Raw genomic sequence first — 25475 nt, 5'->3', positions numbered from 1 at the left:
GGCAGCAAAGCGTAACATCAGCATTTGTGGTGCTTCTACCAGGAAGCCTCGAGATAGAAGATGCGTTGCTATGGAGATACACGCTATACAACGCAAGCCCCTACGTCACACTAGCTAGCTTTAGCTTTAGCTAAAGCCACCCCCATATGACAAAGGGAGGACGTATACGACGAGTACAAGACCTCGGCTTGATTTGTGCGGTTGTTGGGCTCGAAGCAAGAAAAGAGACGGAGGTTGGAAAAGAAGAAGAAAAAAAGATTACTATGACGGGGCTACCGAGGGACGTCACAAGATGGCTGCAGAGCCTCGAACTGACAGTCCAGCCAATGAACGTACGCAGGTAAATACATCCTCAAATGGCATTTGAAAATACACAATAATCCTCATGTTTTAACCAGACTTTTTCGCTCATACAAAATTTAAATGGCAAGGACATTGTTCGAAACATGATCCTCTTTCAGACAACTATTTTTGATAATTAATAGTTTAGGGAATTCGTCTCATTTCAAATTATCCAATTGTCTAATGCAAAAGGATTATTATTATTATTATTATTATTATTATTATTATTATTATTATTATTATTATTTTCAAAATAGGACTTGCAAACGTATGCTTACTCGGAAAAACGAATTGTTTGCCAATTTTATGCAAGGAACTAAATTCAAATTTGCATTTGTTCGTTTTCTGTAATGTCAATTTGAAAGAACGAGCTATGTCTAATTAAAAGGATAGAAATGAACATCGCATGTACTTTTATCTGGTTGATAAAACAACAATTGATTGTTTTTAAAATAATCGGTAGCCCTACGTAATAGAATCCCCCCACCCTGACCCCCAACATCGACCTCCAGAAAATGTATTTTAATACATATTTCTTCCTCAGGTACTGTAAAAAAAAGATAATTAATGAAATTATAAATTCCATCAATTACCTAGACAATGTCAAGTTGTGAAAAGGTATTTTTGGTTGGCCTCTTTCTCCCCAGGGATTTTTCCACTGGCTACCATGTGGCAGAGATGTTTTGCCGTTATTATCCCAGGGATTTTGAAATGCATTCCTACAGCAAAGGAGCATCATTCTCTGCCAAGCAGGATAATTGGAACAAGATACGCCGAGTAAGAAGAATAGTTTTAAGTAACCCGATACGGGAATATATTAAATTGCATTTTTATAATGTGTTGAATTCTATTTTCAGTTGACTGTGGTCCCTTTACGAAGGGAGAAATGCCATTAAGGTCCTAATAATATAAGTGTGCTGTCATCACTCTTTTTAATGGCTCAATCAGAGCATCTGTGTTTGTACCAACAGAAAGTGCAAAGCCTGCGTCTGCACCTGCCCGAGAAGCTGGTCTATGGGACAATGCACTGTAAACCCGGAGTGGCTGAGTTACTGGTGCAGCAGGTTTACTTCATCCTGACCAAGCACAGGTGAGATTAAGCTAAAATTCCGAAACAGATGCAATGAAAACATACCGGTCCTCTATGTGGTAACCCTGGGTGCCATTGCAATGTAAGTGCGAGCAGTCACACTTGTGTTAGCTAGCCGTTTGTTTGAATGTTAAAGTAAAGAAAAAATAAATGCTATAAAACTGTTTATAATTTTTCATAATACGTATTTCTAGCTAATTCTCAAATCCTCCATTCAGGCCTCGAACAGTTCAAAGCCAAGACTTGGATTTTTCTGACCAGAAGTACCAGCAGCTCCTCCCCCCATCGGCTCGCTCCACGGCCACTACGGCCGTGAAGAGCAACCTGAGAACGACCGAGGTAATTGCCGTGCCTGACGTCATCAGCAATGGGAGGATGGCTGAGGCCATCATCAGCAAGCACCTGCAAGACAAGATTGCGGAACGGACACTGTCTGAGCGTGGTGAGACAGTAGTCCGTTTTATGTCAAGTCACAGGTTTAATTGATGGACAATCTTCTCAATGGTGGGTCATGTTCTTTATTAACAGGGCGTTCAAGCCTGGTCAAATCAAGACTCAAACAGACAGCTGGGAAAGATCTGAGGCAAGATGAAAAGCACTCATCTGGTAAGGCTGATTTCGTGTACTTTTGTAATCATAATTTATTCATAAGAAAAACTACAGTGCATAATTGAAATCATAATACATTGATAAAAGTATAGTCCGAAGAAATTATTTTCCAAAAGCATTATTTTTCAAAGATTAAACAAAACTTAATAATATTGGGTTTAAAATAAAGAAGTGGGAACTGGGAAAACAGGAAATTTACCTTATTTGGACATAGAAACTTTCCGCCCAACAGCAACAATGTCATATTTTTTCTTACATTACTCTTGAAATGTGTGTTTGGATTAAGAAATACTGCAACATTTTTTTGTCTTTTAGAAATTCAAAGTTTCAAAGTATATATATATATATATATATATATATATATATATATATATATATATATATATATATATATATATTTTTTTTTTTTACAATGACAATTACTCTTGTTATGTGTATATCATGGGTCTTGGTTTATGATAATCTTTTTTAATGCTGTTTAAAAAAATAACTGAAAAATAAATGACAAAAGCAATCCTAAAATATCTCTAATAATTTATATATGTTTACTGGTCAATGTGATCATGAATATACCATTAAATGGTCAAATATCACGTAAGAACTAGATAACTAGATAACTAAGACCTTTATGATCAGTTTTTAAGTTTTAGCTACATCATACCAAGCACTGTAATTTTATTCATGACAGGTACAAAAAAAAAACAACAAAAAAGAAGTAAGTACCTTTAGTTTGAACTCTGCCTCCAACGACTTCATGTCCTGTTTTCTAGAGCTGTTCCTCCAGTCACCACTGAGTGGTACTGTTGTCTCGTACAAGACCATCAAAGTGAACCAGCCTGCCAGAAGACTTCCACAAAGCTGTTAAAGGAAACATTGTTCCCCTCCCCCTATTCAAAACAGTTCCCAAGTGTCTTAATAACATAAATTGCCTACAAGATCTTTTTAAAGTTCCCCCAAGGATTAAGTACACAATTCTGAAATTAGCCTGCTGTATGCAAAGTTTTACAAAGACAACATGGATCCTATTTTTACTGGTTTCGGTGAAAGCAAATCGCCCAATCGTACATCACTTAATGCAGATCCAAGTATGTGCTGCATGTAAAGTTACCAACCAACCCCCCACCCCAAAATTACCGGGAAAAAAAGCAAAACGTAATCCAGAGATGCCTTGAATTACCAGTGACATGATTTTTAAGTTTTTCAAGATAACAGCCCTCATTTGTGAGATTTGTTGTTGTGAGTGCAAACATGAGAAACGAACACTGTATGGTTGCAGTTTCAGAGTAAATCATCAACCTTTAAGATTTATTGCCGCGCGATGTTCAAGTACTGTCAAACTAAACTAAGCAGCTTCACTGGTTTTCTAATTTAACACTTTGCATTTTGTTTTTTGGAAGGTAAAATATGCATACATTTATAAATAAGCCTTAATTCAACATTTATTTCAACTTTTAAATGGATCAATTTGACCCACAACATAACCAGGAGAGTTAACGCTTGAAAATGTGAACGAAAGTCCTTCGATGTCATAAAGCATCATTTGAACCACAAAAATAAAAACTGAGTCAATAGAAAAATGTGAAAAGTTATCTGGGTAAAAGATTGAACTGTGAAAACTACAAAACATTTTATTTTAATTAACGTTTTTTTGACCAAATATCAATATTTCTTTATACTTAAGCGTTAATTCACTCATGAGGTATTTTTCTGCTCAGCTCCATAGATAAATATTTTGTGTATCTCTTGGAAAATGTTACCGTTATTATCATTCTTATTGTTATGATTTACATTGTTATTATGGCAATTGTTAAAAGTAAAAAGAAATGTACTTTCAAGTGCAAATGTTTTGACTGGTGGATTAGACTACTAACCAATATTATTCGCTGCAGACATGACATCATCCTGTTTGGGTTAAAAGCACCACTAGATGGCAACACTGATAGGTATACAGTATGTGGTCAATCACTGCAGCGCAGCCTGTAAATAAAACATCCACTCAGTCTAATAACGTTGTTCACTGCGCTTATGCTTCACTTTTACTTTAGTGCCACCTGGCGGTATTTTTGGGCTGAAGTTTGCCAAGGGTTTTTTTTTTTTTTTTAAAGAAAAAAAATGTCCCTCACCGTCATTTTGTGTCAATAGAAATTGACAGATGGCTAAAGAATCAATTGAAGTGTGAGGGTTTCATCTGTATTTCTATTGCCATCATTCCCTACAACAAATGTCAAAATTGACGTGTTAATGAAGTGTCTTACAACTGCATGTCTGTCGCTGTCCTGTTTCCATGGCAGCGTAAAGCCTACTTCAATTTTTATCGTCTTTTGCCGCGCATCCACACATATGCACAGTTTTTTTCCATTAATGAAAAAAAAACGGGTTGAAAAGTTGAAACCTTCACATCAGTGTAGCTCAGCTAACTCAGGCTGGGTTGCTATGGCGACGACGCAGAAAACCCCACACTGCAGACGGTAATTAGCTTACTGTGAGCCTCTTTTAAGCCTGTGTGCTGCAGCCATCACGTAAGATTCACTCAAGCGTGTGGACGTGCTAACGAACATTAGCTGTGTGTGCCAGTAAATGGAACAGCCAGAAGATGTCTGAAATGCCCTTAGAAAGTGTTCTGCCATCTGCTGATTTTGCCTTGCTGCACTGAGGGAGGTAGGATGCTCGCTAGGTGGGGGCGTATGTAAGAGTGAGGACCCCTCCTCCCACTTCCACACACAAATCTCTCACTCTGATTACCAAAGTCATGTTATCCAGGCCGAAAAGCATACATGAGTGTCATAACTATTTGGGTCTTTGATAAAAATGGCATATTGGTTTGTATTTTTTGGTTTCAACATTAGCTATTGTAGTACAATACGATATGTGGAAATACAAATAGAAATTAAATAGGAATTGGCATTGGTGAAGTCATAAATCACTAAAATATTACTAAAAGATAAAAAATGTCAACATCTCACATAAAACTAAAATTGAGAACTATTAGTTATCCAGCAGTATACTTTGTAGTGTACAAAATAGAACACATCCTCAATCACGAGTGGATTTACACCCATATACGTTAAAGTAAAACTCAGTGTTTGCATAATCCTGCGAAGAAAGAAATTCAACACACAAATTTAAAGTGAGTCCACTCAAGCTGTGTAATTAAATAAATCCATCAAGAAGGTCCTCCATGAATGAATTATTTATTCCGCTTGCAGTGTGTTACATTGACTATTTAAATATTGATTCACCATGACTTCTGGACATTAATAAGTAATGACACTCATTTCTGAATAGCATTAGCACACTTGGCAATTAAGTAAAAAAGCAAAGCCACACTGCAGATGATTAGGGTGTGAAATTTTCAGTATTTGTTTATGTAATTTACTCATACAAATTCCACATATATTCATTTATCTATAGTTTGTCCATCCATCTTTCCATCATCAAATGTTGCGGGAATACTACTATGAAAATTGAATAGAATGAGAGCAGACATGCATTTTTACAACCATGCTAAATTTTGTCATGATTTCAAAGCCCCTTGATGTCAAATAATTTCCTCATAATATACTTATAAAAACACACAAAATGGAACCATCTTGGAACCAACTACACTTTTAGAGAGTGCCTTATGACGGGGGTGTCCAAACTTAGTCCTCGGGGGCCGCTTTCCTGCATGTTTTCCAGGTTTCTTTTCAGATGTGTCTATGAACTTTGCCTTACAAAGCACATGCCGAAAAAGTGGAAGCACTGTCAAAGGAACTCATTGGCAGCGACTCTTAGCTTTGGCGGAGGGAATGCCCAGCTCTGGCCCTCATCATTCCATGTAGCTAAAGTAAATTGGTGTTGGATCTCCTTGTTCCTGTTAAGTTCTCCAGAGTGTCTGTACCTCCACCGATCAGTTCTTCTCTCATTCCATTCTATCAAAATATTAAACTGACCACAGTAGTGAAAACAACTGCTGAGTGGTGTAATGGCAGCTGACGAGAGTGAGGAAAGAGCACACCTACACAAAACAACACACCACAAACTTCTATCAACCCATCAGCATTATTTAGCACAACACACCCCACTCTGCGTTACAGGTAGGTAGACAAAGATCCGAGTGTTTTGGTGGTACTCAGGAAGACCCTAACTGAACCTTCCTGATCCAGAACATTTTTTTTTTGTGAGTGAAAGAGGCAGTACTCAAACTCACAAGGAACATCATGATGTTCTTGAGTTGGTTCAAGTCTGAAAGGCTCTAAAGAAATCCCCAAATAATGAAACACAAAACATAATTGAATCTTCCTGGTAGTGATGACTGAATATAAAATGTCAGTTTTCATAGAATTGGGACAGGGAATTATGGAAAATGCCTGCATGGAAAAGATCACAATGTGGCGACGCGTCATCAGCGCCTTTACAATACAATGTGTACGACTAATACGATTAGGCAGAATCCCATTTAGAAATCAGATGTTCCCCTTCAACCCCCACCCCTCTTTTTTTTTAAAGGGTGTCGCTGCATTAATGCAACGGACCGAGTGGCTCGGTTTGGGGGCAGTGGGATTGGACTATTCTGGGCGGGGGGCGGGGGGTGTTTTTTAAAACATGAGTCTGGTCTAGACGCTCGTCGCAGTGTTCCCATCACGCATTTCACCTGCTTTGCCGAGCACTCGCCCAACCCCTTCCCCCACCACACATGCGCTTTTGAGACCACCATTTGCTCCACACAGCCCCCCTAACACACAACCGCCTCCACCCCACCTCCTCCTCCACTAGGGACCAAGGAGGGCTTTTCAGCACTTGTCTCGGCAGTGTGCAATGGACAGCACCACAAAGACGGATGCTTGAGAGAGCTGACAGCATTCCCTGGAATCCCATCACTACTAGGACAGAATTTTGTGGACGAAAGCATTTGACGTAAAACAATCAAAGACACTGAAATAGACATAGAGGTGTCTTTTTGGCTGCTTTAAAACACAACAAACACGATGGAAGAAGACATGGACGAGGGACAGACCCAGAAGGGTGAGTTGTTTCTCAATATTTATAATAAATATGTGGAATTGTATATGAGGAGAAGCTATTAGCGCACTTCTTTTGTCCGTTGAGAGGGCGCTCTCGACTGGAGTGTGCACGGCTGCGTGTCTTGTGTTTGGGTCGTCGGAGGGGTGTGACCCAAAGGGGTGGGGGTGGATTTAGGGGGTTTGAGCTGAACTGCCTTTGTTTGGTTGTTGAGGCGTCTACTGTATGTATGTATGAACAAGCCTCCATCTTTTAATTCATCAGACTGCAACAAATGCTTACTATGTATTAAGTATTTGCTGTGCAGTGGCACCTTGAGTTTCATTTATACGGCGGACAAGTGTTGAAATTCGATTTATTCTCCCAAAATCAAATTAAATACCATTGATCCAATCCAGCCCCCATCATCCAAAAATACAAAAAAAGAAAAACACTGTCTCACATAAAAACATCATAAAACATACCACATATGAATAAAGTGCTTCTCATATGTGCATTATGTATTCATGTGTTGGTTGTGGCATTTAAGAGGTGTGACCTACTGAGGGACGTAAGGTTAGCACTTGGTGTTGCTGGAAGCATCTGAAGCTTAGTTATGGCTAACAGTATCTCCTTTAAGCAGTTCTCAGTTTATGTTTGTATTGTGATTAGGGTCGTCAATACAAAGCATCAGCAATGGAATTTTATAAAGCGATAAAAATAATTAACTCAGGTCTACAGTATTTACTTCCTATGGCAGCTGAAATCTGCTAACTTTGCAACCAAATTTAGAGGTGGGTCACTGACAAAAACAAGAATAAGATGGACATTTTAGACATTTTCTTGAGGGCTCATGGGAAAAAAATGCACACTTGGAAATTCAAGTTCAGACATTAGATTTATGTCTTTATTGTAACATCGCAAGGAAAATTACATCCACACTGCCTTGGCAGAAATAAACCTATAAAGAGAAATTTGGAGTATTGTTTCAGTGAGAAGAGTACAAAACAAATGACTGGAATGATGAGTCAGATTTGGTAGTTTTGTTTAAAAGTTGTCTTTTACAGGAAATTAATCGTACTGAAGGGCCAGAGAAAGATATTACAACATTTTTTGACACAAAGCACCAGTATTTTTTATTTGGTTAATTTCAAGAGTTCATACATTTTACTCGTACTCGTAACTCATTGTTACAAAAGAGTATGGTTTTTGAAAAATGTGATTAATTGCGATAAAATACAGACAATTTTGCGATTCATAATAAAAAAAAAAAGAATCACCTGACAACACTATTTGTTAGTCCTGTTCAATTAATAAACTCCATCTGTGATTGTGGCTCTCGTTGCCCACATAAGCAGCCATTACAGTACCTTAATTGCTCTTTTCGTCATCACTTTAGCAATTTATCCAAAGTTTGCCTGTCCCTCAAAATTTTCCTCGCAAGAAAAAGCCTCCAAAGAATTTGATCAAGCAACGGCCCAACTCGAATAATGAAGAAGTCAAAATACCACTGTACTTTACTTCTTAATACTGAAAACCGCTACATGAATGAGTCAAGACACGATTATTTTTTTTTTAGATTTATAGATTGATTCTTTGTGGTTTCAAGTGGTGACACTCCAACAAATTGGGATTTAGATGATTTAAGCATAGAAAAAAAAAATGAAACCCCTTTTGGTAGCATCTTCCGACCCCTTTTAACTCTAGGATATTCACATCTGATTGGACGGAACCACTACCAGGAATTAGTCTGAACAGGAAGCTAATTTTTCCATGTATAAACAATTTTGTGCTGATCGGTAAAAGTGTTGTCAAAGACAATTTTGTTATGCATTTAATTTTTGAGGGGGGATATTGAGTAACATTGGCAGTGTCACATACAGGACCCAAATGATTGGGTACAGCTTCAGATTTTTTTTTTCCACACTTGTTTACTTTTTAGCTATGTATAACAATTTACAGTGAAGTTTTGAAATATCAATATTCAACTGCATGATTCACTCACATTGTGTGGGGAAAATTTGGTGGCCCCAAATTTTGCACAACACATCATCATGGAAATGTATTTAAAGGCTCTGAAACATCATCTAGAAAATTAGAAGAAATAAAACCAAAATGGCCCCCAAATCAGGGTGGTCCATGATTATAGTCCTGACAAAAAAAGCAGAAGAAAAAAGTCTCGAATACCCAAACTCGCGAATGAACAAAAACACTTTGAAGTTCGCCCAAATGAACCTCAGTAGGAAACGAGTAAATTGTTTTTGCATGATGCTTGGACTTTGAAATGTGATGATCATGAAATGATGACGTTTATGAATGGGCGTTGGGATTGACTCATTTTAGAACCTATCCATGAAAGAGTCTCCTTCCCACAAGACTTTCCTTTGTAGCTCTTTCTACACAGCTTCTCTGTGTATCTTTAGAGCCTCCATTCAGCTCTAAAATGGGAAATTGAACTGTTGCCATGGCGCTGGCCAACAGTAGTCATTACCATCACCGTCATCACCCCCTCACTCACGACATGTCAGTAGAAGGTGGAAAGGAAAGAATGAATGCGACGAGAATGGAACAGAACTAGAAAGTCATAGATGACCATGATGTACCTGGCATCTTCTGGATTTTCTCATACACTACTTCAGGCAAGGGCAAGAAAGCTCGACTTGGCTCACTTGCTTGTCACGATTCTTAAGTGCAAGCTGAGGCCTCGCACTGCTATTCAGCAAAGCCTTTGCCTCCAACACAAATGCTCATCGGACCAAAAGAGGCATCCATGCATTTCTTTGAGTCATGTCCATTCTTTTTTTTTTTTTTTTTGGGGGGGGGGTGGCAACATATCCCTTTTCTTGTATGGTATAGCCCTTGTAGTGGATCTGGTGCGATCGGTGGCTGTAAGTAATAAAATATAAATACTTTACACCTGTTCTTTATCAGCTTCTCTTGCATCACTAGATTACTTGAGTAGGAGATGCTAAATACTACTGATTTTGTTTTATTTTATTTCAACATTACCTCTACTTGGCAAAGGTCTTACGCCACTGAATGACATTTTCTGTTTCGATTAACAACTTCATTAAATCTGGTTTGAAGAAATTTGACATTTTGTGTGGGCAAGCTAGCAAGTTAACTAGCTAACAAACTAGCTAGCTAACCAACTAACTAGCTGACAAATACGCATACTTATATCAATAGGGTTGATGCATATTCCGCATTTTAGAGCAATGCATTGTCCTTGTAAGGTGGCCATATTGCCTTCAGACAAAAATGAGAGCAGAAAGGACTTAAAAGTGTACTTTTACAAGCCAAATCTTCATCATCCTTCAAACATCCTTAACAGATGTATCGTGGTTACAGAAAATATTGATGTTTCAAGCTTGGAAGCAGCAGGGAATTAGGGTGACAAATGTCACCAAAACAAGCTTGATGTGCTCTTCACATTTCATTGATTGAAATGAAGTTCAAGTGTACCGGTCGTTTCTTAAAACATTATTTTACACGGGTAGGAAGCACAGGGATAGTAATGCAACAAAGAAGACGTGCAGGGACAATATTTTAACAATGCCTCAGCTAAAACGAGGCAATGGTCGTTAAAAGGAAATACATTTCGGACAAGTACTAAAAACGGGCTAAAAGTCCTCAAATGATAACTGTGTTTATTTTTTGGGAAAATTAGCAACACAAGATTCATTAGCTGGACCACACCACAGTGAAAGCTGTCGTTTGGCATCTAGCATGTAAACTCAAACTGCTTTCTTTCCAGACATTTTCAAGCCTCTACATGTCAGCCAACAGCTGTTTCATGTGGTGTTTGTCGATTGAACCATGTTGGAATTTTGTGCCTAAAATCTCATCTTCATCCACCGTCTAAAGGTTTGAAAGATCAGACCTTGTGCATTTTAATTCTAAAATATGATGTCATTTGCAATCAAGCCTATTGAACTTGGATTTGGCCTTAAAGTATTTCAAAAAGTCACATTCCTCACATTTGGAGTTTATGAGTCACAAGCAGAAGGTGGACATTTTGCCCACTCAGCTGCCAAGCAAACGTGTCGCTACTTTGCACTCGACTGCACAAACAACTCAACAAGATTACATTGCGAGCTGATTTAGATTCATTGACCACAGCACAGTGAGAATAATGAACAGTGATAATAAGCTGGGGGAGGCATGACACTTTGTTTGAGGCGACATAGAGTATTATTTAGCCCAATGGAAAAAGTGAGAATTGAACACCTGTTAGTGTCTATTGAGCCAAGAATCTTCTCTGCAAGACTCCACTTGCCCTTCTGTTCCATCATTCATATTTAATTACGCATCACCCACCTTGCGATGCTGTAGCGCGCGGACCGCCACCGAGGCCGAATGAGCCTAACCATTAATGTCCGACTTGTCCAACATCAAACAAATGGGTGACTGATCGAACTAACGAATTACCACGGTAAAAGGCCAGTGAAAATATAAAAAGAGTGACAGCATGTGACAGCAAGCAATGATGTCTTGGGTCTTAAAAAACGGTGACAGTTACAGTTAAAATTTCGTATTTACAGCCTTAACACTTTTTTCAAACTCATTTTTTGCACATTTACTCAGTACAACGAGGACCTTTTGCTGAGAGGCTTCAAGGGACCAGTGTCCATTTTGACTCGAGTTACTAAACATTAGGGGCGCATCAAGTTTTTGGCCACCAAAGAGTTTTTGCAAAAATGGCAAAAAGTCTATTTATGATTTTTGTTTGAAAGACGATTAAAACCAAGAATGGCGTTGTTGTGATGAAAAAAACCCGCTGCCAGCAAGCATCTGTTTGAATGTCACATGAACACACACGAGACAGAGAGGGGCGTCACTTGCTAGGCAATTTTTCTTCCTTTTCAAAAAAAACAAACATTTATTAAGCATTTATTGTTCACATCCTCCTCCTCGCGACTCCCTATTAATGGTGCATTCAAATGCAATTGGACATAAAAGTTAGTCAATGCATTAAACATTAATTACAGCACATGTCTACATGACAGGAGCTTCCTATCAAGATAAAAAAGCTAACCAGGAAGAATAATAATGAATTATCAATAAATGGTTCACCTAGTCATTTATGTTTACAATACCTAATCAAATAACTAAGCTTAGAGTTTCTATTCTAGTTGTTGACATGTTAATATATTAAAAGAAATAGTGTTCCTTTATTTAAAAAAAAATAACTGCAATTGACAGCAATAAAGGTCAACCATCCGTTTTTACTGAGCTGGAAGCAAATAAGTTGAGTCATTCACTGGCACTGATTGCCATCTAAGTCAAAAATCCATTTTAACTGCTGGCAGTGAGTTAAAGTTCCACAAGCAAAATGGCCCAAAAAACAAAAAAAAAGCTTACTGCAACAAACATTTAGAAGTGAAGTGATCTCATTTGCTTACTTTGATATGTATTATTTCCTGTAACTATCAGCTTTCAGTAGCTTGAGTTACAACGATGCTGTCAAACTAGAGAGAAGTGGGGCGTCGTCCTTTTGCTTTAACGTGCAGCCCCCCTCCCCTGGAGGCAACCGTGTTTTCCAGCTACCACCTCTTTCTCTTCATCCTCGCATGTTTAATCAACCACTATGGTCGCCATGACGACGCCAGCGCCAAATCTGCGCTGAGGCCTTGAGAGCCGTGACCCACTTAGTGTACGTCAACAAATTCAGTGGGACAATAAAGTGAGTGAGACGCATTAGCCGCATAGCACGGTCCCCCTCGGGGCATAAAAGCACCGCTCAGCCTTCGTCGCTTTTTCTCTCTTTATTTTTTTCTTTACTCTTCACTTGTCTTCCTGTGAGCGATGGAGGATTCTCAGCATGACTGCTGAGGAGTTTATTTATTAATATGTTTTGTCAGAGTTCACTCCAGGATCTACTGGTAGAAGCTAAATGTGAAGAATAGAGTTGAATTCAGTGAATCACGATCAATGGGAATGAATGGCACTTAATTGAATGCAACCCCATGGAGCCATTACAGGGTGTGGCCTTGCCCCTTTGCCACTGAAAACATGATATGAGCGATCGATAACACCATGGGCAGTTGCTTTGTCGCGATTGATGTTGAAATTGCTGCTTCTTGTGCATTGAGTTAGTTGAGCAGGATTAGAGGGAAAATACTTCGATTGTTTGGTAGGATGGAAATGCAAAGGAGGAGATGGACGTTTTTCCACAAATGAAATTTAGTCTATATAAAACGATGTCATTTTTTAATTATCACTTTGGCGAACACACTAATATTCAAAAATTTAGCATCACTTAGGTGTTTTGTCCAAAAGAATAGCATTATTAGTGTGTTTGTAAATATAGTATCTCACATATGTGAGGACATCCCTCTCATTTTATTTTATTGATTTTTTTAATGGGAAAATGATCACTGAACAAGAAACACTTGGCTAAGAATTCAACTCGTCAGTACTCAGCGACATTGGATGGATAGATGGATGGATGGATGGATGGATGGATGGATGGATGGATGGATGGATGGATGGATGGATGGATGGATGGATGTCCCTTTTGCCTGTCGGACATGACACAGACAGATGGAGGAGAAGTGGGAGGTGCATGGGAGGGCTCTTGGGAGCTTTTTTTTTGGAAAAAAAAAAACGCTGTCTGTTTGACTGGAGAGGTCACCAAGTCGCATTGGGTATGTAGGTAGGTTTTACTGTCATGGCTTACTTTGCAAATTTGCATATATTGTTTAAATCATTCAGTTAAGTTTTCAAAATGCCCATAATTTGCGCCTATCAAAAATTATGCATTTGCAGCAATTTATTTGATATTTTTCCACAAAATAATTTGACCTAATCCCATATTATTTCATATGTGTCCTGCATATTTCCCAAGTTTCCCTTTGCAATACCCTGGATTCACTTCAAATCAGTAGAAGCAGGTGTGTTGCAGACTGAGAAACTCGAAAAAACACAGTATACAGGGTTTTGTGAACTTGACACTTTTAGGCCTTTCCCTCAGAAACACTTTTCTTTCATTCCTTATATCCCTTATGCATTATTTCTTTCCTTCATAACACATTTTTCATTCATCCTTCCTCCCTTCCTTCACCTGGACATATTTTTTTTTCTTTCTTCCTTCATTAGTTTCTTCCTTGCTTCCCTCTCATCACACAAGTCTTTATGCATCCTTAAATCCTGCCGACCATACTTTAAACCTCGTACTTGTCAGCCTTCCGTCTAACTCAGACCAGCCTTGTTTGCTTCTTTCCTTCCCTCAGTTTTCACTTTAAGAATGTGAGCTTCTTCTAGGCTCCTCTAGGTAACGTCATTTTCAGCATCAATAATAAATGTGGGATGCTCTACACTTGCAAGCACCGACTAAAATTATGGATTCCGCATCCAGCAGCAGCCCCCAGCTCCGCCATTTTATGCTGCTGCATGGTCACAGCTGTCGAGCATCAGTAGATTGTTGACGAGGTGTCACCGTAGCCATCGATTTTTGACAATACACCAGTACATTGAGAAGCTTTAAACTCTCACTAAGATCATAAAGCCATGACAGCGTGACATAAAGTCTTATTAGGCTTGTTCTGCCCCATGCTAAAAGGTCATTTATTGGCCGCTTTGTGGTACTAAATTGCACTTGTGACATTTTTGCTACGGCTGAGACCTTCAACGAGCACGGTGCACCTTATGTCTTCTTGCCACATAGTTTTACTGCAGACATACCTTGCTTTGACATTACTATAGCCATAGGGGTTGGTCTTATGGCAGAGGGGTTCCATTCTTTAATTTGCCAAGCATTTCCAAAATCAACAGACCTGTAATATTTATTATATTAATAAAAGATCTTCTTAATTCAATGAATTTGTTAACTTTTAAAACATGCTATATTTATTTAGTTTGTAAAATAATTGTTTAATTCATTGATCCATTACTTTGATCACTTACCCTCAAAAGGATCGCTCATGTGCTGGAGCCTATCCCAGCCATCTTCGTGCAATGGGCAAGGTACACCCGAAATTGGTTGTCAACCAATAGCAGGGCGCACAAAGACAAACAACCATTCATCCTCACAAACACACCTAAGAACAAATAGAGTGTTAGGGTTAGGGGTTAGGGTTAGGGTTAGGGTTCGGGTTAGTCTACATACCATCCATGTTTTTCCACACAGGGAGATCAGAAGCAATAGCATACGCCCAATCTCATTTCCTGGTATTAATGATTGAAACAATGATTGATCAATATTACAATAAATTCACTGATGGTTTTAATACAATTCCTTGAACTCTTATGGATGTTTACAACACATGCAAATCTGACATACAATAATACTTTCTGGGCGTAAATTAGTTTAGAAGCTGTAGTTTTTAGGTTGTTGCACAGTGAAACATTTTGCCTGGAGAAAGGCCTAAAAATAATGCAACCAAAAAAAGGCGCATCCAACACACAGCGCCCAACAACGGAGGCGCTACAGTACAGTAGGCGTGCATGAAGATAATCCGGGCCAACCTGGCGCTGGGCCAACAGCAGCTACTTGATATTCTGCTCCCACCCGTGGCAGAATTAGGAGTGACGAGTTGAGAGAGAAGAGCAGGAGTGGGATGAGGACAATGATGACTTTAGAAAAAGAGACTCTGAGAGCTGGAATCCTTGATTGACAATGCGGGGAATCTTTCAAACAGTGAGAATCAGGTCAACATTTGTATTCCAGGTATTGATCCCACGAGGGAAGTGTGCGGAGTCAATAGACAGCTTTGTTAATTCATTGCAGCCCACTGATAATAGACCCCGAGAGCTGATAACGCCTTGCGCAGGAAATAAACCCCACCGAAGCACTATCCTGACAGCCGAGTCCATGTGTCCTCCAATTGCCCAAACCAATTATTTTTGTTTGTTTTTCCATCCAAAAATAAAAACACAAGCGAAAAGAAACAGCTGTAGATCTTGTGTGTTTTAAACACATTGTTTTATGCTAAAAGGGACACAAAACAGATACATATGGTTGTGTTTGGCAGCATCACGCTTGCACTTGGCTGTTTTTGAAAGCAGATGTACAACGGCAGCCCGCAGGGCTGTTGATGTTTTCAAAAATATGAGAAAGGTGAGGATTTATACGTCATGGCAAGTAGCGCAGTAGCTCTGCAGTACTTGAAATTTTTAAAAACCATTAAAAACGACTACCTCGCTTACATCCTCTTTAGTGTCCTTGCATTACAGTATTAGAGCAATAGTTTGGAATGTTGGGATGGTTGCAATAACTGTTAGGAAAATCACATTCAAATTGTTCCTAAAAATGTTCAGCCCTGCACCACTCCTTCAAATAAACTAAACCTACGTCCCCTTGAAAAGAAACAAATATATTTTTATTGTTTAGCACTTAACTGCGGTCAAATGTCATTTGTTTACACTGCCACAGTTCCCCAGCACCTGCTGCTGAAAACAATCCAAGAGAACATGTTGTTCTGTCACCAAATTGTCAGGTGTGCTAAGGGCATATAAAATAAAAAAACAGTCTCAGTCCAAAACATCCATTAGCACATTCTGCCAAATTCCTAAAAAGAGTCAACTAGACTCTCCCTCGTATGAAAAAGCTATGCCAGTTTCTACACTAAGCACATGCATGCCAGTTTACAAATTTATATCCCTAAGAATTAAAAGAAAGAAACGGTATCCAGACGACTAACAAGTATTGTCAGACTTGCCCAGGTGCTAGAGGAGGGGGGATTGAATTTGTGGCAAAGTAGTGCTTAAGCACGCTTATAACCTGACAGCGTATACTCCAGGAAAGCTTTGGCCTCCAAGAATCATGGGGTTAAAGGTAATCGCAATTTAAATCTCAAGCAATGGGATAAAAGGTCAGCCTGGTCTGTAAGGACAACCGACAGAACAAATTGAAGGCGCAAAGCCAAAATGCGGAGAGAAAATCTGAGGCTGGCTGGTGAATGGTGTGTGGCTTTAAAGACTCTTGATAGTAGGAGAATACACTTGTCAGCACTCATATATCAGCCACAAAATGAACTGTGGCCTACTTTCCCCGTCCACTTGATGGATTTTTTCTGTTGTGCGTGGATGCCCGCCGACAGGGCTTTAAATTTGGGAGATTGTAAATGGCCAAATCATGTTGTACTGTCAGAGTGAAGCTACAGCGTCGCCTGTTCTTTTAGCCCTTTTTGAGTGACCTCCCTCCTTCTTTTTTGGTGTGTTTAGGGTGCCTGGAGTGCTGCATCAAATGCCTGGGTGGAATCCCCTACCCGTCGCTCATCGCCACCATATTGCTTTACGCCGGGGTGGCCCTGTTTTGCGGCTGCGGCCACGAGGCTCTTTCCGGAACCGTCACCATCCTGCAGAATTATTTTGAAGTGGTGCGCAGCCCTGTGGACGCACTGGACGTCTTCACAATGTGAGTATAAAAGCATCGTTCTGGGAACCTCTTAGATAAAGTGCAGGAAGTGGAACTGGCTTATACTCCGTAAATAAACAGTGCTTCTCTAGCTAGCAGACATCACTTGTTTGAAATTACGTCACACAGTTACGGAACTATTAGTGGTGTTACTGTCCTTACAGTATGGTAATTTGTACTGTTCAAACTATGACTTCTGAATTCCTACATGCTATTGATACTACACTCGAGATGTAAAAAGGAATCAGTTGATCAGCAATCAGTTATCAAATTAATGGACAACTATTTTAATAATTAAGCAATCCTGAGCCAACGTGTAGTATGTGTACATTTCTCTGGTATGTAATAAATAAATATGCACATGTAAAAACTGACTTGGGACGTGCATTTTTCAGCGATTACATTTTTTCAATTTTCTAGGATTGATATCATCAAATATGTGATCTATGGTGTGGCCTCGGCTTTCTTCGTCTACGGCATCCTGCTGATGGTGGAGGGCTTCTTCACCAGCGGGGCCATCAAAGACCTCTACGGAGACTTCAAGATCACAACCTGTGGACGCTGCGTCAGCGCTTGGGTGGGTTTCGGCAAATAGTCGAAAAAATGGGTGTGGAAAATACGGAATATAGCTCATTTTAACTCAAAACATTTCAAGTCCAAAATCCTTCTTAACTGGGCTGGCAGTGAATGTGTTGATAATGAAGTAATAAATTTGCAATACTAGTATATAGTTCTGGGAACTTCTGAGTTTCTGAGACTGGTGATTCAGGGCTATACTAATAAACTTGACTTATTGATTAAATATTATTTAATGTAAGTGTGGCTAATCAACCTAATCAAATTAATCCATGTATAAAATTGATTATTGTTTTTTCCTTATGAAGCCATTCACCAAATACTCAATTACACAAACGATGACATATTTATCATAAATTAACGAATTATTTAATCATAAATCTCATTTTAAAAAATGCTATTTATAGTTAATTTAACCATTTTTGTTCTATCAAATACATTTTGTAGTTGTCGCGCTGCCATTGGTACTGAGTTGAGTAAGTTCATGGTCATTATAAAGGGGGAAAGTGCAGTACTTGAATGAGTGCTGAGTGTAAGCCGCTACAATTTTACATATTTTGCACAGAAAACTGAAATTGGTTGGCATCACACTTATAATTAAGTCCAGGGGGAAAAAAAAAAAGAAATAAATATATATGCAGTTATGCACTGCTAAGTACCATTTATTCAAATAAATTCTTAATTTAATCAATATGAGTGATTCTCAGCGGGCTTTACCCGCTCTCATGTGGTCACATCATGTTTTTTCTGATTGAGAGCATTCGGATCTGTGCTAATAATTATGCTAACTGGATAAAGTTTGCAGATTATCCCTCAGATCCACGTGAAAATGAGCAAATATGAACAAAATAACGTCACATCAATATTAAACGCATTTGGGCTCTATAATTACATTTCAGTGCAAATCATTCAATTACCAGGCTGTGACAATAATGAAAAATGTCATATCGTGGAGCCGGCACATAACAAGATTATGTCAGCCGTGAAATTAGCTTGCCATCTGCCGCTCGCTGCATGGGAGGCGGAGGAAGTGCTCATTGGCCAATCAGATTGTTTTTCAAGATGGCGTAGCTAGCACTAACATGATATTTGTACTAATGCTAAGAAAGGTTTAGCACAAATGTTATTCAGATAGATAGATATAAACCTTATCCTATGTGGGAGATTCATCATTAAACTGCATTGTATACATAGAGCTAATTTTTCTTTTTGTTTTGTTTTGTTTTGATTTTTGGGGGGAAATGCAGGGATAAAAGCTTTCACTTCGAAATCTTTTTCCACAGCAACTTCAAATAAAAGCAATGGTTTTAATGCTGTGATGCATAACATTCTAGGCACGAAACAAATCAAAACTAAACAAAAGACACTTAAGAACACGACCAGGCCAATGATGTCGTAGTCTGATACTAAATGTGTTTCACAACGTAATCAATGTTCTCTGATGTCCAGTCACCGCAATTTGCAGTGAGATCTTCACAAATTCGCATTATTTCTGTGAAATTTGCCTTTGAGTAGTTTTTTTTTTTTTTGGTGCAGTTAATGAACTACCTTAAGATGCCACAAAATTGTCCAATCGAAACGTCTCGACTCTTCTAAGGGTTTAATGAATTAGGAGGCATTATTGACTTTGATGGAAGACTGAACAGTTTTAGTGCATATAAACACAATATTTAGATTGTGTATTAGCCTGAACAACTATTGTTTTGTTTCAGTTCATCATGCTGACGTACATCTTCATGCTGGCCTGGCTGGGCGTGACTGCATTTACCTCCCTGCCTGTCTTCATCTACTTCAACATCTGGAGCATTTGCCAAAACGCCACTGTGCTGGAGGGCACCTCGCTCTGCCTGGATCCGCGCCAATACGGTAGGGATGGCCAATCCCGTCAAAACATTAAATGGCTCATTTAGCTAAATCCTTTGGAATTAGTACCATCCAATTAGCTGCAAGGTGGTCAACTTGTCATTGTCAACGGAGCCTCGTTTGTAGTACAATAATGTATAATAATTAAATTGCAGGTATTGTGGCTATTAATGAAGCCAAGACAGTGTGTGCCGGATCTGAGAAGTTCTACAAGATGTGCGAATCCAATGAGGTGAGCAGGTTACTCAGTAGAAAACTCTTGTTTTGAATGGTAGCAAGAAACCACCAAGTATTGTGCATGAATGACATTTATGACCCCCTTTTATGAGTTAATATGTTTACTTTTGATCCTGATAGAGTGGCTCTTTCCAATTGAAACACAATATAACCACGATGATGTGGCAATCACAGCATGTCTGTTGAAATGCAGATATTTTTATTCGAACAAGAACGTAGAGCAACTTTATTTCATTATCCCAACAAAGTGATTGCAAAGTAAAGCAACGTGCATAAGTAAAAAAACAAAAACAAAAACGAATCAATGACTGCAGGTAACCGTTCTTGTTGTCGTTGATGTTCTTGCTACAGCTGGACATGACATTCCACCTGTTCATCTGTGCCCTCGCCGGAGCAGGAGCCGCTGTCATCGCTATGGTGCGTGAGACGCCATTTGGAAATCATGAATGTACAATCATCTAACCTTGCAGTTGGCATCTTTTTTTTTTTTTTAAATCCATCTTTTTTAACGACGGTAACTAGGGAGCAAATTTCTTTGTTGTGGGTGGTGGGCAGTTTAGGGCAGCAGACCACCGTTAATCTGCGAGAAGGCATTTTTGCGCAGTGAAACGACAACGTTTGTCGGCTTCCCTCCCCTCCCTTCTTTTGGAGGAGGCCTGGCATGTCATGGTGTCGTCATGGAAACAGTGAGAAGAAAGGAAACGTGATGGTTGCGCCTACTGTATACCGCACAATCATTTCAGAGAGGCTATTTTATCGGTTGAAGAAAGTTTTAATGATTCTGATGAAAATTTTATTAGGCATCCAACTTTTCTATGAAGAAATTAATTAATTAGGGATGAGACTGGCTGAAAAAAAAATCACCAATGTAACGTCTGAAATGCATACTCAAGATATCGCAAAGCAAATCCAATATACTAAACACAATAAATGTGGAGACTATTAGCCCAGTTACCAAAAAAAATCACCATAAGTGAAAATAACGTGCATGTAAATAGACTGTTAAATGACAGTCACTGCAGTTCGATGATTCACTGCGCTGCGTTGCTATGGAAACGAGTTACAAGAATACAGCCTGCATCATGCTGCCACGCGCTGGACTTTTGTGGAAGTGAAGTACAAAAGAGTCAACAAACATGATCAGAGCATCATTTTATATCAGGGCTTGCAAAATGAGTCAACTAATCTTGTGTTATTTTTCCTTAACCACACAAAATACATTTTGAGCTAATTACTCGATGTAAGGGTGAGATAATATGTAGAATACCCGGTTCAAAAGCTATTTTCAAAAAGTCACTTTATTCTTGTAATATTACTCATTTGCATTTTTTATAAGTGTAGGCCTTGATTGTTTTCCCCGCAGTGACACTGAAGCATTTTTTTTATTTGGTTTCAAGCTTTTTATACACAATGTTTAAAACTTTTCACACACGCCTCATATATTCCATTTGGACTCTTGTATTTATTTTCTTGAATTCATAATTGTTGACCTCTAATATATTTTAGTGGGGAGGAAAAAAATATTCTTAACACATCCCACACCATGGGATAAATAAAGAACATTCAATAATTCATTATCGGTATGCCTGTACCTGTGTTAGACGGCTCTCCCAGTAAATCGGAAGTAAATGGACATTAGGCTGTTTGTTTTTTCTGTCCTAAAACCATGGATGTTCTCTTTCTGCCGTGTATATCACTCCAGATCCACTACTTGATGGTTCTGTCGGCAAACTGGGCTTACGTTAAGGATGCGTGCCGCATGCAAAAGTATGAGGACATCAAGTCCAAGGAGGAGCAGGAGCTTCACGACATCCACTCCACTCGCTCAAAGGAACGGCTCAACGCTTATACATAAGAAGCCAAGTTGGGTGGGGGGGGGGTCTCACCCTAGGGAGGGTGGGGGGCGGGGCTTCCTCACCACCGCCAACATCACTGGTGCATCACATGGCAATGTGGTTTGGGCAGAGGTCCGCCTCAGCCTCAAACAGCAATTCAGTTAACAAAAAGAAGCCCCTTTACCTCTCTCGTGGCTGGTGTTTGTTATCATTCTGGCAGTTGTTGAAATTGAAACCAGTCGTTTAATGCTGAGTGGTAGTTGTAGTGTAGTTTGTAGAATTAGCAGTAGCAGTCGTAGATTTTTATTTTAATTTATTTTATTATTTGACACTTTGGCCTATGAAATACTCCTAATCCTCCTGTTACATTTGTGAATCTGCCAATGAGACTAGCTGCATATTTAAGAATTAAACATTTTCAAGAGGGTTTTGATATACCATATTTTGGGAATTATTTGAAAAATGGGGGAGAGAACAATATTATCTTTTGTTTGCTTAATTTGAGAGACCAAAATGTTCACAGGTCAATGTGACCCATGTGTTTAGTCTTTTAAAAAATATATAGTGTAAAAAATAATAAAAATAACAATAGAATAACAACAAATAAGAGATTGAAAAAAAATCTGAATTGTTTGTCTTTGAAACACTAAGCATACTCACAGTTTAAAGTGACCGCTTGTTTGAATAATTAATATAAAAAAATTAAAATAAAAAGAAAAATAACTGGACTGACTGAATTATTTTTTTAAACTTTAAGAAATTGGACAGATTTTTTTCATAGTAAAATGAATCAAATTACCGACAATATAACAGGAGGTTGAGGACAGTTCTTTTTTTTTAGTTTTAAGGTGGCATAATTTGTTTTTGCTTCACGAGGAGGTCAACAGGGGCTTCAAAAAAGGTTCTTAAGCACATTTCCCATCTCATGTGTGATATCGATGTACTGTATGTGGACGACTGAAGTATTATTTTTTAAAAACGTACAGTAAATATTGCCAGGGATTAAAACCACTCAACAATACAGTAGCTACTTATATTTTGAGAAAAAAAATAGCAACACAACAATGAAGACCAAAATCTACTGATGACTTTGCTAGGTGTGCCAAGCCTGTTGAACAGGGAAATTATTTTTTGATTGATACAGTATATATTAAAGGGATTAAATTTGTGTAAAAGGGATCATAAATCTCTGAACTGTGAATGATTCCATTGTCATGAAAGCACATGCTCTCATAAGCCACTGTTACAATTATGACTGATAATAAATTCAGGTTTGTTTTTTTTCCTGCAGACTCTGCAATGTATATAGTGATACATATATCAAAGCATTCCAATGTGTGATTAAGCACTGCAACTTGAGTTATGGGAGAGTAAGAAAGTTGGTCCACTTAAAGGAGACATATCGTGCAATTTTCTCACGATTTAAAGCGGTTCCCAGATGGCTTCATAAAAGCTTTTTGGGATTCATGGGCTAAAATCCATGAAGCATTACTGCACATTCGACATCGGTCACACTGATTGGGAATAGCTTGGTTATGAGGGGGCCAAGACATAGGTAACAAAAAAAAAAGAAAAACAATGGATGGAGGGCACAATTGTTTAAATTGGCCCAGACACTCACATAGGGACACATTTTCATACAGCAAATGTTCTGGTTATCAGAATCTAATGGCAATTACCATGGTAGCTAATGCAAATGTGCGCTAAAACTGCAGCTCTGCTTACCTTTTGGTTTTGACATGATTCCTTGTAGTCTGGCAACTGGATTATGGCCGTTGCTCAATTATGGCAGCTAGCCTAAATCACGGGCAGCGAAACTCTGTAACGGCAGGATTATGTAAATTAGCCATGGTATTACTTTATAATCTAGGAACATTCTGATCATTATTTGCAGCAAAAAATAATAAAACATTTATATTTTACACGAGCAGGCACTCCAGAGACCGAGCTATTCAAAAGTCAGTTTTTCCATTACATGTCTTCTTTAAGTGTTCTTGACAGTTAACTACAGATGGTCGGAAATGAAGAAACCTGACATCTGATTGGCTGTTGGGAAGAAGAAAAACAAAAAAACAACAATATTGTTGGTGTTTCACACGCTTGTTTGATTTTTTTCTGTGCTCCAAGTTGGAAAACTGTATTGTTAGTAAAGACTGTGACTTTAGATGTTAAACGTGGCATGGACATGCATTACTATTGTCAGATTGGCTAAAAGTTTTTTTTTTTTTTTTTTTTTTTATCTCACATCTTTTATTGTATTTATTTTTTTCACTTTTTGCCTGTCTTGCTGGACCAGCCCTTTTGTTTCAACGTGCAGTACTAAAAAGTTCCATATAATGATGCTTCATGCTACTGATATAGAGATGTAGTTGTTTGAGTTGTGATTTAGTTTGTGATGAGGAAATATCCTAAAGCTTAATACTTGTACTGACATTGCTTACTATGTAATGACCCTGCTCTCTCGCTTTCTCTTATTGGCTTTCTCCTTGTATTTGTCTTTTTGTACTTTCACTACCAATGCTTCGTAGCAGGCTTTACATGAAAAAAGGAGGGAGTTGGATTTGTTTTGTATACATTCATGTGCCAACAGCTTGAAGTGGCTTATTTGACCTGTATGATCAAATTTGCTCGCGTAAATAAATTCACTTGTGTACTTGACCTTGTGTTTGTCGATGACCATTTTAAAATGGCTAATTCCATTGTGAACCACTAAGGGTCGCTGTTGCCTCCTTTACAGTGCAAACACTCATGGTTTGAGGGGAAATTTGAAACATCTGACTAACCTTTAAGAATTACAGTTTTTGTTGCTCTTTTTACATTTTCAGAATGTTGTAAGTGATTAGCAAATTTAATTTCAAGATTCATGCATATATGACCGTACAGACAGAAAAAAAGTGTCACACACTTACATCCATTTGAGGCTGATTCGGGCAAAAATCCTAATCATAGTTCGTGAAAGTCTGAGTCCTGGAAAAGACCTCAAAACGAATGTTCAAAACTGAGAGAGATCTGTCTTCTTATTCAATTCCAGACATGGGTTGTCAAGGCCATTTTTCATGCTTCCAGTTACAAGTACATGTACTGACAATTTGGTTCTTTATGGGTATTTGTCGAAAAACAGAAACTTCACTTTTGATAGTCTTAGAATTATGTTATCAAAGTATTATACTATATACTTATCAAAATTATACAAGCAATTTTACCTGTTACACTTACTTGCACAAGAATTGACTATTTGCTAAACTTGTCAAGTTATAGTTACGTTAAAAAAACTAAGCAAAAATTAAAAACATGGTTTGTGTATGTTTGATTTTAGATCAGTTGATACTATGGCTCTTTCTCAGCCAGAGGTGTCAATGTCAAATAAACAGGGGTCCAAATGAAAAAAATACTACATGCAGAGGTCAGGATTGAACAAATGTGTATTTTAAAAAAATTAATAAACCCGCACAGTCTAATGAACCAAATTGAACCTAACAAAAACCAAACAACTATACTTGTATATGATTTTAGCAGACAAATAAAGCAATATTTTCCTAAAGCTCCCTGAGTACGTTTTTATTTTTTAACAAGCACAAAAGAC

The 25475-nt window shown here is 38.4% G+C and overlaps 2 protein-coding genes across 3 annotated transcripts; both read left to right on the top strand.

Moving 5' to 3' along the window:
- The first annotated feature begins 85 nt into the window (after nucleotides 1-85).
- Nucleotides 86-4303, top strand: spata4 (spermatogenesis associated 4). 2 transcript variants are annotated; one of them, XM_088431667.1, is made up of 7 exons: nucleotides 86-340; nucleotides 806-886; nucleotides 990-1119; nucleotides 1314-1432; nucleotides 1651-1874; nucleotides 1961-2038; nucleotides 2812-4303. In XM_088431667.1, exons 2-7 carry the CDS (start codon nucleotides 858-860, stop codon nucleotides 2904-2906), a joined length of 675 nt encoding a protein of 224 aa, XP_088287793.1. In that variant the 5' UTR covers nucleotides 86-340; nucleotides 806-857; the 3' UTR covers nucleotides 2907-4303. The 2 variants fall into 2 exon arrangements, with proteins under 2 accessions (XP_088287793.1, XP_088287792.1); XM_088431666.1 differs by lacking the exon at nucleotides 806-886.
- A 2364-nt stretch (nucleotides 4304-6667) lies between these two features.
- On the top strand, nucleotides 6668-24550 carry gpm6aa (glycoprotein M6Aa). Its single transcript, XM_088431624.1, has 7 exons — nucleotides 6668-7045; nucleotides 17189-17381; nucleotides 17802-17958; nucleotides 19670-19823; nucleotides 19976-20052; nucleotides 20409-20474; nucleotides 21760-24550. The coding sequence occupies exons 1-7, from the start codon at nucleotides 7009-7011 to the stop codon at nucleotides 21910-21912; spliced, it is 837 nt and encodes a 278-aa protein (XP_088287750.1). The 5' UTR covers nucleotides 6668-7008; the 3' UTR covers nucleotides 21913-24550.
- Nucleotides 24551-25475: the final 925 nt, after the last annotated feature.

Source organism: Hippichthys cyanospilos, chromosome 13, assembly GCF_059441005.1.
Source record: "Hippichthys cyanospilos isolate Australia breed blue-spotted pipefish chromosome 13, RoL_Hcya_1.0, whole genome shotgun sequence".
NCBI classification, from domain to species: Eukaryota; Metazoa; Chordata; class Actinopteri; order Syngnathiformes; family Syngnathidae; genus Hippichthys; species Hippichthys cyanospilos.
This window is presented reverse-complemented; position numbering and strand designations above follow the sequence as displayed.

Excerpts from the sequence above, each read along its gene's own strand:
- spata4 (XM_088431666.1), top strand. The coding sequence starts at position 147 with ATGACAAAGGGAGGACGTATACGACGAGTACAAGACCTCGGCTTGATT. Across the intron at positions 341-989 it reads CAGCCAATGAACGTACGCAG|GGATTTTTCCACTGGCTACC; the intron begins GTAAATACATCC and ends CTTTCTCCCCAG. Across the intron at positions 2,039-2,811 it reads AGATGAAAAGCACTCATCTG|AGCTGTTCCTCCAGTCACCA; the intron begins GTAAGGCTGATT and ends CCTGTTTTCTAG.
- gpm6aa (XM_088431624.1), top strand. The coding sequence starts at position 7,009 with ATGGAAGAAGACATGGACGAGGGACAGACCCAGAAGG. Across the intron at positions 19,824-19,975 it reads CCTGGATCCGCGCCAATACG|GTATTGTGGCTATTAATGAA; the intron begins GTAGGGATGGCC and ends ATTAAATTGCAG. Across the intron at positions 20,053-20,408 it reads AGATGTGCGAATCCAATGAG|CTGGACATGACATTCCACCT; the intron begins GTGAGCAGGTTA and ends TTCTTGCTACAG.